Raw genomic sequence first — 16,306 nt, 5'->3', positions numbered from 1 at the left:
TGTACTCAATTTGTTTTTTTTTTTCAAAAACATTTATTATATTCATTTTTAGTAATTTCTCCGTCAATTTGTTGTTTTTATTTTGTAGGTTATAAGTTGGATCCCGTTTTAGTCGTCTATATATGCACATGTCCCGCAGTATATTCTTCATTTTGGTATCATATTCATTCTTATACATAGCAACAGTCTTTCCCCCTTTATCGGCATTTAAAATTAAGATATCTTTGTTTTGTTTTAAAAATTGTTTTGTTCTACCCACTGTGTCAATTATTATTTTATCTCTTATACTCAGTTTTGTCCGTTGTAAGTGGTCGTCAATCAGAGAGACTAGTTTTATTCTCCCGTTTTCTTGATCTTCCTTATTGATTAAAGTTTGCACGTACTCCTCGCTCTCTGCTATTACATTTAATAAAGGGAATGATGCTTTTGTTGTTGGTAACGCATATTTTGGTCCCAACGAAAGTAGCCACTGAATATCTTCAGGTATGACTGTGCTCGTGTTGTTCGAAAGCCACTCATTGTTGTGTTTAATGTTGAGTTTTTCGCCTTGTTTTTGTAACAGTGCTTCGTATTTCCTGACGTGTCTTGTTTTGTTATTGTTGTTGTGTGTTTTATGTAAATGATTTTCGCTCTCCATGAGAAGAGAAAAATCGTTCTCGTCCATCACTTGTTGAAGTGTTTCTTTGGTTTTTGTAACTGTGATTTTGTTTTTGTGCAGTTCTTTATGTTTGTTAGAAGTTAGAAGTTTGAGTAGTTTTAAGTGAAAATTGTAGTTGTGTGTTTTTAAAGAAGCTAATAAATATTTTTACTTATTTAAATCACTTGATTTTTTTTCAGTTTGACATGCTATGTTGTTCTGCTATATTTTTGATTTGGCCTCTATTTGTAATCTTGGATTATAAGGGGTGAAGAATGTTTTCAATGTAGGTCGATGTTTCGCAGTAGTGCCCATATAAAGGTACCTCCTGATTTTACCATATTTCAAAGTAGTTGGCTAAAAATATGTATTTGGGGGTGAAAATCTACACAAAAATTTCAACATATTTACAATTCTTAGAATTTTTTCCATGAAATAGTACCCCCTCAAGTCCACCTTTTGGCGGACAAACAGATCGATATGGTTAGGGGGACTTATGAGGACTCTAGTGCACAAGATGAGGTACTAATGGGTTTTAAAAAGTAATTAACTTTGGCTATTCTTAAATCATTCAACCCTCAATTATGAGGTGTACAAAATACAGTAAATTCCAAATTACTGCTCATTTTACTAAAAATTAATCAACCAGTACGTGAACACTTATAACAGTCATATCTGTGAATAATTATGCTTTGACAACTATGCATAATAGACAAAAACTACGGGCTGGCCGGGCCAGCTAGTTTTTAATAAACCACAACTGCTGTTATAGTTTTTCTTCACATTGAAGGTTTAAACAATGCTTTCGTGTTTCAAAGGAAACTTTTAAATATATTTTGTTAGAACTGCATTTTACTGGCCATATGTCAACGGCGGTACCACCTACTCTAAAGTTAGCAGCTAGACTATCACTTGTGGCTAGCGGCAGCTTCCAGCACTGTGCCGGGAATGGCTCTTAGGTTGATTTGAGCCAAGGTGTTTTGTGCAGAACCGCAGACCGACTTTTAAAAGAAATGGAGAAGAAGTTGTGTCACAAAAAATAACATTTCGATTGGAAGAGTCGGCAAGATGCAAAGAAGCTTTTGTGTTTTTTTGTTTATTTTGTTTGAGTTTGATCTACAACATTTGAAATCATAATAATTATTCAATTATTTAATATTTTTAAAGAAACTTAAAATTTGGTTTTGAATTAATGCACAAAATGTATTAATTAGGTCGCATTCATTAGTCGTTGGAAGACGGCTGGAGCTGTTTTCAGTTCAAATGACATAAGTAAAAATTTCCGTAGTTTCCGCCTTCCACGCTAAATGCTGTTTTTGGAATAACCGTTTCATGTACAGTGAATGTCATTTGTTTAAGTAAGAATTGTCTCCATTTATTTGAAATGGAATCGTGGTGCAGTTTGTTGCAACACTTATCGTATTGTACATTCGTTGAAATCTGTTTACTACTTCTTATTGCAACATTGATATGTCAATGTTAGATTTCAACGAATTGGCGCTAAAGCTTCCACCTTACTTGAGTCTGTCTTGGTGATTCCGTCTTTGCTATCGATTGAGTGTTTGTGCTCAACATTGTAAACATTACACGTTCGTGTGTAATTACAAAGGATCCACATAATTCTTTTCATGGTGAAAGTTGTTCATCAAGGTGGTTCGTATTCTGCTAGGGCGTTGATAGATCCGGCCTCTGAGTCCTCTTTCGCCACAGAGCGACTTCAAAAGAAACTTAAGCTTCCTATTTGTTCGTCCAAATCCACCATTTCGGGTGTTAATTGTTCACTTGCGGCTACATCAAAGAATGTTTGTAATATTGAAATCAGAAGTAGCCTAGACCATTCATTGTCCCTGAAAACTTCAGCGAACGTGCTGAACTCAATTTCAGGATATCTACCCTCGCATGCTGTCACGTTCAACTTAGAAATCGACTATCTAATGTTGTATTAGCAGACCCACAAATGTTTAAATCGAGTCCAGTTGATATTTTGATAGGAGTAGACTTGTACCCTAGAATTATTAAAGATCAGAGCTTCCGCTTTTCGTCTGGTTCTCTGCTTGCTCAAAATACAGTCTTTGGTTGGATTGTAACTGGACCACTTCCGTATCGACAAAATCGCCCACTTGAAACTACGTAAAGCATTTCGTCGTGGTAAATATATACACAAAACATTTTTTGAAGTTGAAGTCTAGTATTGTAAAGTGGCCACAAATGTACTCCGTTACTGCGGATTTCACAGACTCGGTTTTCGTTTGAAATCCGTAACTGCGAATTTCGTGGAACTAAAATCCGTAACTGCGGATGTCGTTATTGTATCGTGAAAATAGCCCATAACTGTGGGTTTTGTTTTGAACTTAAAAAGTTTTGCACAAGTCCGAATCCATAACTGGTTTTTAGTGACTTTGAACTATCAATTTGCTTATCGTTTACTTTCGAAACTTCTCACATGTTGCACTGTACCCAGACTTTATACTTTTTATCGAATTAATTTATATTGTTACACCATCCCAGGATGCTGTAAGGTGGCCGGCTAATGTTTAAGTAAGAATTGTCTCCATTTATTTGAAATGGAATCGTGGTGCAGTTTGTTGCAACACTTATCGTATTGTACATTCGTTGAAATCTGTTTACTACTTCTTATTGCAATATTGATATGTCAATGTTAGATTTCAACGAATTGGCGCTAAAGCTTCCACCTTACTTGAGTCTGTCTTGGTGATGATATATCAATAAATTGATTGATTATAATATCAATAAAGGATCCACATAATTATTTTCATAAGAAACTAAAGCGATTGTGTTTTATTTCTATTTTTATCCCCCCCCCCCCCCCCTTTATCGGAGCGCAATTTCGGCGCATTAACACCGATAATATTCGGTTTTTTGTTTATTTTGTTTTAAGTAAAAATATCCTTTTAAAATTATAAAAAAATCTAACTTTTTATTTTTGTTAATATTATATATATATATATATATATATATATATATATATATATATATATATATATATATATATATATATATATATATATATATATATATATATATATATATATATATATATATATTATATTAATATATATATATTATTAAGAGATCAAAATTAAATTAATTCACATTCATTGCTATTAAATAAAATACAAAAAAAAAACATAAATAAAAAACTAAATTAATTCATCTGCTTATTAAAAAAACTTCATAAAAATTAAAAACTAATATCTTGTAGGATAGCCCTTATTTCTAATCACGTCTGAAAGGTGATTTGGCATATTCTTAATGCATTTTTGTAAATAATCAACTCCAATTTTATTCCATCCTTCTTGAAGCCTCTTTAAGATCATTTTTCGAAGAAACTGGCTTCTAACGAACACGCCGATCCAAATTATCCCACAATTTTTCAATCGGATTCATGTCGGGTGATTGTGATGGCGTATTTATAACTTTGGGCATCTGTATAATAACCATTCACGGACCACGTGGGCTTTATGCTTAGGATCATTGTATTGGTTTAATTTAAATGTAGACAAAATACCCATTCTTTCAGCAGATTGCTTCAAATTGTCTTTCAAAATTGTTAAGTAAGACTCCTTATTCATTATATCATCGATGAAAACAAGGTTTCCCACTCCTTTTGCCGATATGCATCCCCACACCATGACACTTCCCCCTCCGTGCTTTACTGTTGGAGTGATATTTTTCCCTTTCAGTTCCTCATTCGGCTTATGCCAAACCATAGTCTTCCCATCACTTCCAAATATGTTAAATTTGCTTTCATCAAGGAAAATTACATCATCCCACCAAGATACATCCTTCTGAATATGTTCCTTCCCAAAATTGAGGCGATTTCTTCTATTGACCAAATTCACAAAGGGTGTTTTTCGAGCCACTCGACCATTGTACCCTTCTCTTTTTATTATGCGGCGTACAGTTGACTCAGAAATTGATTTTTTAATTCCGTTTTAACCTCGGCCACAATTGTAGGAGCACTAAGTCGCGGATTTACTTTTATTTTCCTGACAATATTGCGTTCTTCCATCTCGGTTAGTTTTTTGGACTGGCCAGTTTGTTTCTTAAACTCAATTCTCCCCTCATTTTTGTACCTTCTGACGACATCACCAATCGTGTTTTGTTTTATATTTAACATTTCAGCAATTTCTTTATACTTTGTTCCGTTTTTGTAATGTATAATTACCAATTTTCTCAAATTTAGCGGAGTATTTTTTCCTTTAGTTTATAAGAGACAAAAAATAAAAAGAATGCTGTTGAGGCACGTGTTTAACTTTTTTTGAGTTTTATTAATGCGTGATTCCCCACTTTATACAGAAAACATGCAGCATTGAAGATTTAAAGCGTTGTATTTGCGAGTTAGGCAGCGTCCAAGTTTTTCCAAAATTTCATCAGTGTTTGCTATTGGGTATTTGTCATCTATTGTTACTTCGTTGATTTTTCTGTAATCTATAACGAGTCTCAATTTAGGTTTGCCACTGGCATCCATCTTTTCCAAACCGGCGCTGAGTAAAGTGCGTGTCTGGGTCTTATTATTCCTTTTTTAACATATCATCTATTTGTTTCTTTACCTCGGTTTTATGCACATGCGGGTATTGGTATGTTTTTGTTGCATTGGGTATGTTATTCATGGTCCATATTTGGTATTTAACGGCGTTTGTAAATGTAAGATCACTTTCTACTGAGTAAAATATATCTTTATATTTTTTATAATCGGTATAAGTTCTCCGTTTTCTTCTTCGCTTAAATGTTCTTAAGGTTGTCATTCAGTTTGTAACACCTCGAAATATACATTTAGACCCCACAAATTATATATATTTTTGATCAGCATAAAATTCTATGTCGATTTAGCGATGTACGTCCGTCTGTGGAAATCACTCTAGCTTCCGAACAAAATGAAGTTCACGTCATCGTATAGACCCAAATATAACAGCTACATTCGGAATTTTTAACGGATTTAATTTTTTTTTTGAAAATTGCCAAATTCGTTCCGAATTTACAGCTTTTTTAAGTTGTTATATATCAGTCCATTTTTTTTGTTCAACAAGTAACGGGACTCGATGCAGACCCTTTTCTTCAAAGTAATATTCTATATCGTCCTTTTTATATCGAATGGGTATTTCAATTTCTCCAATTTTTAAGAGGTTGTCTGAATTACTACTGCCCTCATTTGACTTAATCACCCTTATTATGGCTGGCGTAGTCGTATCGAAAATTGCAAGTTGACGCGTCGTAACGACTAATTGGTATTTTGTGTGTCGTATGCGAGAAATTACAATTCTGTATAAAATTCTGTTACAATTTTCGTACCACAATACGCGTTCTAATTCGAAAAATGCTGCTAAATTAGTCGTTAGAGATTTTGTTGCCGACAACACACAAGTTTTCCCAAATTGAGTTTACAAAAAAATAAATTATATACAAAGTGGATTTGAATAAGAAGTATGTATCAACATTACAAAAATATATGTATGTAAATCTATTAACATTTCCCTTTTTCTAGATTTAAAGTCACAACGAAAAAACAATTTGATGAAATGATCCAGATTTTGCAAATGAATCCAAATTTGGCTAGAGTTTATAGCAGTGGCTTGAAAAAAATTAACATTAAGGAAGAATGGAACAAAATTGGTGAAAAACTCAATATCTTAGGACCGCCGGTTCGAACTGGCGAAGCCTGGATGAAAGTCTGGGCCGACTACTAATTTAAATTGAGGAAGAAGCTTGTTCATAACAAGGCAGAATGTCGTGCTACAGGTGGAGGGCCCTTCAAGCAGTTCATTTTAAGCGAAACGGAGGAAGCAGCATCACGCTTGTTACAATTGGAGACAATTGTAAATGCAGAGAACCAAGCAATTGGAATTCAACAGCGTCCAATACTTGGTGAACTGGAGACTGAGGAGGAACTGTTTGAAGGGTTTGAAACTGGTGAAGACAAAGAAAACCACAATCCCTGCATACTGACTCCTCCAAGCGTAAACAGACTTCACCGAAATACGCAACAGACGCAGGTTGTTGTCATCCAAGATGTCTGTACGCTTCCCTCTGTAAGCACAAATAACTCGAATCAAAATGAACTTCAGGAAGAGCTTCCAACGACTTCTTCAAAAAGACAAAAGAAAAGTGACCACAAATATGAACTTCTTGAAGAGCAGCTGAAGGTGCAAACAGAATTATATAATGATGTTAAAGATCATTAAATGATATTGAGAGGTACCAACGCAAAAACTACAAACTGAATGAAAAGTTGTTAAAACAAAGAAAAATTAGTTATAAGATAAAGGAAGAAAAATTAAAACTTCTTAAAGAAGAATATAAAAATAAGGCGGAATTCAGGAAGGAGTTATTGCGATGCAGGAAAGATGCAATTGAAATTGAAAAGAGACGTCTGGAATTAGAAGAAATAAGGAGTGGATTTCAGTGAAACCATTTATGTTATAACTTAAAGGATAGCTTTTATATTTAAATATTAAACATGAATTTTACTTTTTATAAGATAATTAATAATAAAATGAATTAATTACTTAAAGATAGCATTATTGATGATCTTATGTCTAATGCATTCAAATCGTCGTTCATTTCAACATCATTTGAATCTGTCATGAAGTAAGGGTTTGCGTTAACTATCGGCATTTCAATTTTGAAATGTATGCAAATATTGTGTAATGCTGCACAAACTGCTGTTACTTTTCCACATATATCAGGGGTGTAATGCAATTGTCTCGCTCCTAATATACAACGAAATCTGTTCTTCAACACCCCAATTGCTCGTTCAACTATATTTCTTGTTTTTGAATGTATTTAGTTGAATCTACACTCTGGTGAGCCTTCGCCAGCTGATCTGGATATCCTGCGTCGCCTAAAACAACGAACTTGTTAAAAGTCATAACTAATTTTATTTAATATATGTACCTAATGTCCATGTATTTCTTTCGCCATTGTCAACGTTTTCTTTCATGTGTTGTTTCAAATCACTTGTATTCCAAACCAACGAGTCGTGAACGGATCCATGATGGTGTGATGATATATATCTAATTCTTAATTTATGAGTAAAACTATTTGCATTATTTATAAGTTATGCAACATACCACCGTTACGTTGAGACTGTAGAAGCCTTTCCGGTTCAAGTATTTGAATCTCTCTTCCATTCTTGGCGCAACAATTTTTATGTGCGTTCCATCAATACATCCAATCACACCAGGAAATCCAGTATTTTTCAAAAAATGTTCCTTAATTTCTTATTTCTCTTCTTCTGTGGTGGGAAAAGAGATCCAATTTGAACACAGCTTATTATGCAATACTTCTATGCACTCGCGGAACATATTGCTGACAGACGACTGTGATAAACTGACATTGAAATCGTTCCCAGCACCCTTTTGATAACTTCCTTGAGCCAGTATTCGAATTGTTGCGGCTAGTTTTAGTATTTGGGACACTTGTAGATTTAACCCGGTTACGGAGGTCTGGAGTGATTTGACCCAAAACATATTTAAATGCATCCTTACTAAGCCTGAAGTAACTAGCAAATCTAGAGAAAAATATTTATTTTAGCTTCTTCCTCATTTTACTTTTTACTTACTGGGAATCTGTCATGGAAAATATGTTAGACTCTTGCCGCAATATTTTTCGCCTCACGTTTCAATCATTTTGATTATACTCATCTTCATCCTCAGATAAAAAATTGCCAACACTTAACATATTTCAATATTTAATTAAACAAATAATCGTTTTACTTCAACTATTTCAACTGACGCATTTATTTCTTTTAACCGGGTAGCTCGTAAATTCTACAAATTTTTATTATTCCAGAGCACTCTGCTTTTTTTACATCTATTACAAAAAAAAACGTAGTCGAAAATTGTACATAATACCAAAAATTTTTATTTACGACAACGCCTACGAATACGTCTACGACACTTGAACGCCTACGACAACGCCAACCATAATAAGGTGAATATATTGTTACCAATCATTCCGTTATATTGATTGTGAAATTAACAAACTAGGAACTTGTATTTACATTCGATCGGAGTTCTTTTAAAGCTGGAATGGCTACTTTTTCTGAAATTATAATAGTTTGTTGGAGAGTCTGTAAATTTCAAAGTACGTTCAACTTAGGGGATTCCTGGATTTTAATTTTAGACTTCCTAATTTGGTTTTATTGTTTGTTCCCATTGAGGCCTTCGACTGAAAATGTTGAACATTGTTTGTATTTGTTCCGTTGTTGTTGTTCTGACTGCGACGACATTGCTAACCCTTAGATGAAGTTGTCGGTTGAAAATATTGATTTTTGTTTATTTCTATTGGTTGGGGTTGGTTATATCTGTGTGTATTACGGTGTTGGTTGTAGGTCCACGTTTTGGTGTAGACCCCATATAACGGTACCTGCCGATTTTCGATATTTTGATAAAAATTGGCATTTGCAGTTCATAATGGGTTCCCGGTGGCAGAACATTGAATATTTTCTTTCACGTTTTCCTATAGCGCACATATAACTAACTATACCCACCGATATTCGGTATTTTGCTAGTCCTAATCACGTTTACCCACATAATTGTTTCGAATTTGGTATTTTAGAAGATTTTATAGATGACAATCCTTGAAGTATAAAATTGTCTATAGATGTTCCCGTTTTGGTATGGCCTTATATAACGGTCTAACTCACTTTATGTTTTTTTTTTAGTAGTTTTATTGCATTATGCAAAAGTTCTTGCTGGTATATGAAGTTTAATGTGAAACACGCTTCAGATACTTTTATATAAAAATGGTTCCTTTACTCTAAGGTGTTTGTTTACTTGTTTTTAAACACTTGTCAAAGAATGAATTGTTCTGTTATATTCGATTGTCCTGTGTAATTAAGTCACCTGTATCATTGATTTTCCTATAAATTTTCAAGCAACCCACAATTTATGAAGGTTATGTAAATCACAATGTATTGCAATGACAACAACTATATTAGAAAATTGTTCTATGCCTTATTTCCAGACAGAATAAAATTTTGGATGGTTGAAAATTCTAATTTTTCAAGAATAATTTTGTTCGGAAACAATCATCTCTTTTCGCGAGCTCAATTTGATAAGATATGGATTTTAAATCAAATGTGCAAGGCTTTACCTAGATTTTATAATATTATCGTTACATTATTAACTGGATATTTATCGTTGATAGTTTTAGAGTCAAGCTTTCGAAAGTCTATTACTTTTTGTCGACTATCCATTCTGGGCTATTAAATGGTGACATTGATTATCGAATAATACGATCTGCTAAGAATCGTTTCATTTCTGAATCAATGAATTAGACCAGATTCGGTGCCAAAAAACTAAATGACTCATTTTCTATTTGCTATCAGAATGTGAGGGGGCTTAATACAAAATTAACCAGTTTATATACTGATAGCATTGGTTTCAATTATAATGTATTGGTTTTCTCCGAAACTTGGTTAAAAACATCTATATTAAATAGTGAAATTTTATGTTCAAAATATCAAATATTTAGAAAAGATCGTGTTTGTAAAAAAGGTGGTGGCGTCCTTATTGCAGTTGATACCAAATATACCACTAATTTAATTGATCTAAATGATTTTCTTGATATAGAATTTGTTGGTGTTTCCATTGAATTGGGCATATCTAAATTGTTTGTAACTTGCTCTTATATTCCTCCTTCATCTTCACTTGACATTTATAATCAGCATTTATCAGCAATAAATTTAATCACTGAAAAAATGAAAGATTCCGATCGCATTCTGATCCTTGGTGATTTTAATATGCCCTCTATTAGGTGGCTTCCAATGCCAGATTCTGAAGCTTTGATTCCTTTGCCATCCGAAATGAACAGTACCCAGTATACATTTGATGTTATAAATAGTTTGTGTGACTTAAATCTTTATCAAATAAACAATGTGAAAAATTCCCTCGGCAAAATTCTTGATTTGGCGTTTCTAAGTATAACGCAGCATTTTGATATATTCAGAATTCCTCCAATATGCACTCCTGAAGATATATACCATCCAACTTTATATATCTCCATGACTCACAGTTATGTAATTGAAGAAAGTCAGTCCGACTCATTTAAAACTGTCCTTAATTACAAAAAAACTAATTTTCGAAAATTTAATACCCTCATTTCCTCCGTAAATTGGGCTTCTGTGTTCCTGTGTAACAACCATACAGATTTAGAATATGTAATTGATAAATTTTATGATATTTTAAATAGATTTAAACTGGAATGTGTTCCAACCACTAGAGTTAAAAATTCAAATAAATATCCATGGATAACCTCTGAGTTATCAAGTTTAAAAAACTCTAAAAATAAGCTTTTTCGTATATATAAAAAATCAGGCTTAACAATAGACTATACTAATTACTCTATTGCTAGATCTAAATATACTTTAGAGTCTCGTAGATTGTATAATCTTTACCTAGACAAGATTAAAAATAATTTTAAATCCAATCCTAAATCTTTTTATGATTTTGTTAATCTAAAACGAAAAGTTTCCTCAAAGCCCTCAGTATTGAAATATAACAATAAAAAATTTGTCACAGGCACAGATATTGCTGAATGTTTCGCAGATTTTTTTGCCACAACCTATTCCAGTACATCTTGCCAAATTAAAGATTCGTATCCTTATAAGTTGTCACAGGCTGATCAAATTTGTATGCCTTTTCTACAACGTCAGGATGTGTACAATAGTCTGCGTAGTTTAAAATCGATTAAATGTCCAGGACCGGATGGCATACCTAATATAATTCTTAAATATTGTTCAGAAACATTAGCACTTCCGTTAACTATATTGTTTAATTATTCACTGAAATTTGGTCACTTTCCTACTTCCTGGAAAAAATCTTATATTATACCTTTACATAAGTCTGGTAGTCTTACTAATGTGTCAAATTATAGAGGAATTGCAAAATTAAGTGCCATACCTAAATTGTTTGAAAAATTAATTACTGCAGTAATTTCACAGAAAATTCAATCTATATTGAGTCCATATCAGCATGGTTTTCGTAGTGGTCTTTCAACTACAACAAATCTTATACAATTTACGTCAACAGTAATAAAAGGATTTGTTCAGCGTAAACAAACTGATACAATTTATACTGATTTTAGTAAAGCTTTTGATATGGTTAACCATGAACTCCTAATATATAAATTAAATTATATGGGTTTCAACACAAACTTAGTCAAATGGATATCATCTTACTTAAAAGATAGATCACAACTAGTTTTGTTTGAAGGGTATCTATCCAAAACGATTAACGCTCCATCGGGTGTTCCGCAAGGAAGTCACCTTGGACCGGTCCTCTTTCTTTTATTTATCAACGATTTACCTAATTCCATAAATTACTCGAAATTGTTAATGTACGCAGATGATGTTAAATTATTCATTTCCCATAATTGTGATAAACGAGCCAGTTTACTTCAAAACGATTTAGACAGCCTTTTTAAATGGTGCAAGTTAAATTGTATGGAGTTAAATTTAAGCAAATGTAAGCATATGTGCTTCTCCAGATCTTCTTCTCTGATATTACAATATAATATTGACGGTCATTCATTATCAACTGTAGATTCATTTGTCGATCTAGGCCTCTTGATGGATCCAAAATTAAATTTTAATAGCCATGTAATAACAATGGTAAATAAAGCAAATGGTGTTTTAGGTTTTGTTAAACGGTGGGCCAAAGAATTTTCTGATCCATATATAACAAAACAATTATTTATGTAATGTATTTACATTAGTGAAACCACTTTTGTTCAAGTTCGAATGCTTAATGATCTTTATTTCTTTTCATCAACATAAAGCTTAAAACTAACAACCAGTATGTGTGTGTTTATGTGTGTATGCATGTACAAGCAATCATGTATCTTAATCACTCAATGATAAATAGATGAGAGTAAGAGTAAATGAGACTTGTAACTGCATACAGTAAACAATAATAACAAGAGGAAGAAGATCATATACTGTACATTAGGATGGTTCGTGCTACAATGTGACCATTGTGTATTAGGGTGGAACGCTAACACAAATACTCTATATGCTCCTCCTAAAGTTGGTAATTAATATAAAATGTTAATATACAACATAATTTTTTTTTTTTTTAAGATTATAATGACAATTGAATAACAATAAAAAAATACATTATAATGAAAATTGTTTTCAATACTTGTTAAATTTGTGAATATATAACAATGAAATTCATATTTTGTTACAATGCAAGTAATTGTAAAAAAAAAGGTACTAATATTACATTTCAATGAAAAAAAAGGATTTTTTTTTTTTTAATTTAAGTATTTGGATTTCTGCCATGATTTTTGACTACTCTACCTCCTTCTCTTGGCCTGAGTTCTCTTCTAGAGTGTATAATCTCTTCCGTAACTTGATTTTCACTAGAAAAATTATCATTATTTACAGGAATTTGTACAGCAGGGTCACTGACGTGTGGATTTTGTTGTCTACGTTGTCCTCGGATTTGATCAAGATGCCGTTTTATGACATAATTGTTATGACTAAGTACGCAGGAATAAGATTGTGGACCTAGTTGTTGCTTTATAGTTGCTTGGGTCCAACTAGGCTTATTAGGGTTGCGATAATCACGCACCATAACCTCTTGACCTTCACAAAATTCGATGTCACGGTTACCTTTATGGTGTAAAATGTTGTTGTGTTGAGAATTCAAAATCCTTTCTTTTGTTGTTGGAGGTTTGAGAAGTGAAAAACGAGTTTTGAGTGTTCTGCCAAAGAAAATCTTTGCAGGAGACTCACCAGTACTACAGTGTGCCATATTTCGGTAGTCCATTAAGAAACGACATAAAATTTGGTCTAAATTTGAATTTGTATTTTGATCCAAATTAGCCAGAACAGACTTTTTAAAAGTTTTTACAAAATTCTCCGCCTGTCCATTCGTTGACGGATGTCCAGGGGCAGTCAAAATATGTTTAATCCCATTAAGGGATAAAAATTTTCGAAATTCATGAGAGGTAAATTGTGGACCATTGTCACTAACGAGTGTGTCCACAAGACCATAACGAGAAAACATCTCTCTATGTTTGACAATCGTAAAATTTGTTGTCATATCTTTTGTTTTAAAGACTTCAACAAACTTGGAAAAGGAGTCGACAACAATTAAAAAGTAAAAGTTTTTGATTGGGCCAGCAAAGTCAATGTGAATTCTACTCCACACTGAATCACTAGGCATCCAAGGAATTAGGGAACTTTTCTCCGGACTAGATTGAAGTTTTTGACATGATATGCAATTGGTTATTAAATTTTCAATATCTTTGTCTAGACCAGGCCACCATACATACGATCTGGCAAGGGCTTTGGTCTTAACAATACCCAAATGAGACTTATGAAGTTCATCTAAAATTTTCGTCCTTAGGCTTTTAGGAACTATTGTCCTATATCCCCACAAAAGACATTCATATTCAACTGAAAGTTGGGTGTACTTTTCACGAAAAGGCGAAAGATTTTCGTCTTGACTTTACTAACGTGCCATCCAAAACACAGCTTGCGACTTTAGATAAAATTGGGTCACGCCTCGTTTCACGAGATATATCTTTAAAATTTAAACTCAAATTATTCTCTTAAGATTCAATAAAATTGACATAAGAATTTTCAATATATTTAGAATTATTACACTTTTGAGGCATTCTAGAAATGCAATCAGCTTCATTTTTAACACCTTTGACGTGTTCGATGGTGTAAACAAATCCTGAAAGGATTAATGCCCAACGCTGCATCCGGGCCGACGCCATAATAGGCAAACCTTTGTCGCCACCAAAAATAGCCAAAAGTGGACGATGGTCCGTTCGTAATACGAATGGATTTCCCAACAAATACTGGCGAAGTTTTGTAACACAAAACACAATAGACAAAGCCTCTTTCTCAAGAGTACTATAATTTTTCTCACTTCTGGACAAAGCTCTTGAAACAAAAGCAATTGGTCTTAGACCATCAGGAAACTTATTAGATAAAATACCTCCTACAGCGTTATTAGAAGCATCAGTGGTCAAAACGATTGGCAGATCAGCGTTAAAATGAACCAAAACTTGGTCTGAGGTTATAGCCTTCTTAATGTCCTCATAGGACTTATTGCATCTTTCTGACCAATCGAATTTCACATCTTTACTCAACAGGTTATAAAAAGGCGACATAATATGCGCAAAATTGTTAATAAATTTAGAATAATAGTTTGCCATACCGACAAAAGCTCTCAACTCAGAAACATTTTTTGGAACAGGAGCAGAAATCACACTCGAAATTCGTTCATTATTCTTACGGAGTCCATTTTTATCAATATTAAATCCTAAATAGGATATCTCAGGTTGTAAAAACAACGACTTTTTAACATTAAGTTTCAATCCTGACGATTGAAGCTTTTGGAGGACTAACCATAAGGTTCTTATATGCTCTTGCATATTCCTACCAGTGACCGTTATGTCATCTTGGTAAACTACAACATATGGGATATCTCTAAGAAGATTCTCCATAGTTTTCTGAAATATAGCCGCAGCTGTTTTAACACCAAAAGGCAAACGTTTGACTTTTAAAGTCCCTATGTGTGTACTCCAAGAGCAAAGTAGTTGGGAATCATCATCTAGAAAAGTTGATTGTAAGCATTTGACAAATCAAGCTTCGTGAAAAGTTCACCTCCCTCCAATGATGCGAAGATCTCATCAATTCTGGGTAACGGATATTTAAAATCCAACAAACATTTATTTAGGCTAACTTTATAGTCACCACAAATTCTCAAATCGCCATTAGGCTTCAAAATTGGAACTAATGGAGTTCCCCAATCCGAATTGTCGACAGGTTCCAAAACACCAGATTTAATTAAATCGCGTAATTTAGTTTCGACTTTACTTTTCCAAGCCAGCGGTAAGGGTCTTGGTTTGCAAAAAATAGGAATCGAAGTTTCTTCAACTCTCAGAGAAATTTTATTAATATTAAACTCTCCCAATTTTTCCTCAAAAACACTCGAAAATTCATTTTTAATTTGATTAATAATCGTTGAATTTGAATTTTGGCAATCTATTTTGTTGACTTGCAACAATTCAAAGTTAAATGAACGTAAAAACGTACGACCTAATAAAGGTGGATTCGATGAATCTACAACAACAACAACAATCGACTTTGTTTTATCTTGAAAAGTAACCGAGGCATCATACTCACCCACTAGCTTCAACTTATCTCCACTATAATCAACATATGGCACAAGGCATGGACGAAGCATCTTCTTAATATTATTCTTCTCAAGGAACGACTTAGGCAACAAAGTACACGGAGCACCTGTATCACAAACTGCTCTCAATTCGACACCATCAATGACAACTGGAAGAGAATATACTCCACTTGATTTGCACTCCGACACACTAAAAATTGAATAATTAAAAACATCATTATCATCATCATAATTATCGTGATCATTAGAAACATAATTGACACTTCTCTTTTTGTTGTAGCAAACAGAAGCAAGATGTCCGATTTTACCACAAGAATGGCACTTGCTATCTTTGTATTTGCATGCCTGCGATTTATGGTTACGCCAACCACAATGCGAACACACAGGCTTTCTATCGTTCTCTGCTTTGTTGTCTCTGCTACCATTGCCTCTGCCGCTGCCACCTCCATTGCTTCTATTACCGCTGATCTTGTTACCAGCGCCATTT

General features: G+C 33.4%; 1 protein-coding gene across 4 annotated transcripts in view; it reads left to right on the top strand.

Moving 5' to 3' along the window:
• Positions 1–16,306, top strand: part of LOC101901484 (nipped-B protein) — a 436,426-nt gene that overhangs the window by 389,904 nt on the left and 30,216 nt on the right. The window contains exon 24 of one of the 4 annotated variants that reach the window (XM_059129855.1): positions 6,144–6,351. The exons of the other annotated variants lie outside the window; for them this stretch is intronic. Coding sequence (XP_058985838.1) covers positions 6,144–6,149 — 6 coding nt within the window. The 3' untranslated portion in view covers positions 6,150–6,351. Of the gene's footprint in view, positions 1–6,143; positions 6,352–16,306 lie in introns of those variants that run through there. 4 annotated transcript variants of the gene reach the window in all.

Source organism: Musca domestica, unplaced genomic scaffold, assembly GCF_030504385.1.
Source record: "Musca domestica strain aabys unplaced genomic scaffold, Musca_domestica.polishedcontigs.V.1.1 11, whole genome shotgun sequence".
NCBI lineage: Eukaryota > Metazoa > Arthropoda > Insecta > Diptera > Muscidae > Musca > Musca domestica.
The sequence above is the reverse complement of the archived record's forward strand: the minus strand, read 5'-3'. Positions and strand labels throughout refer to the sequence as shown.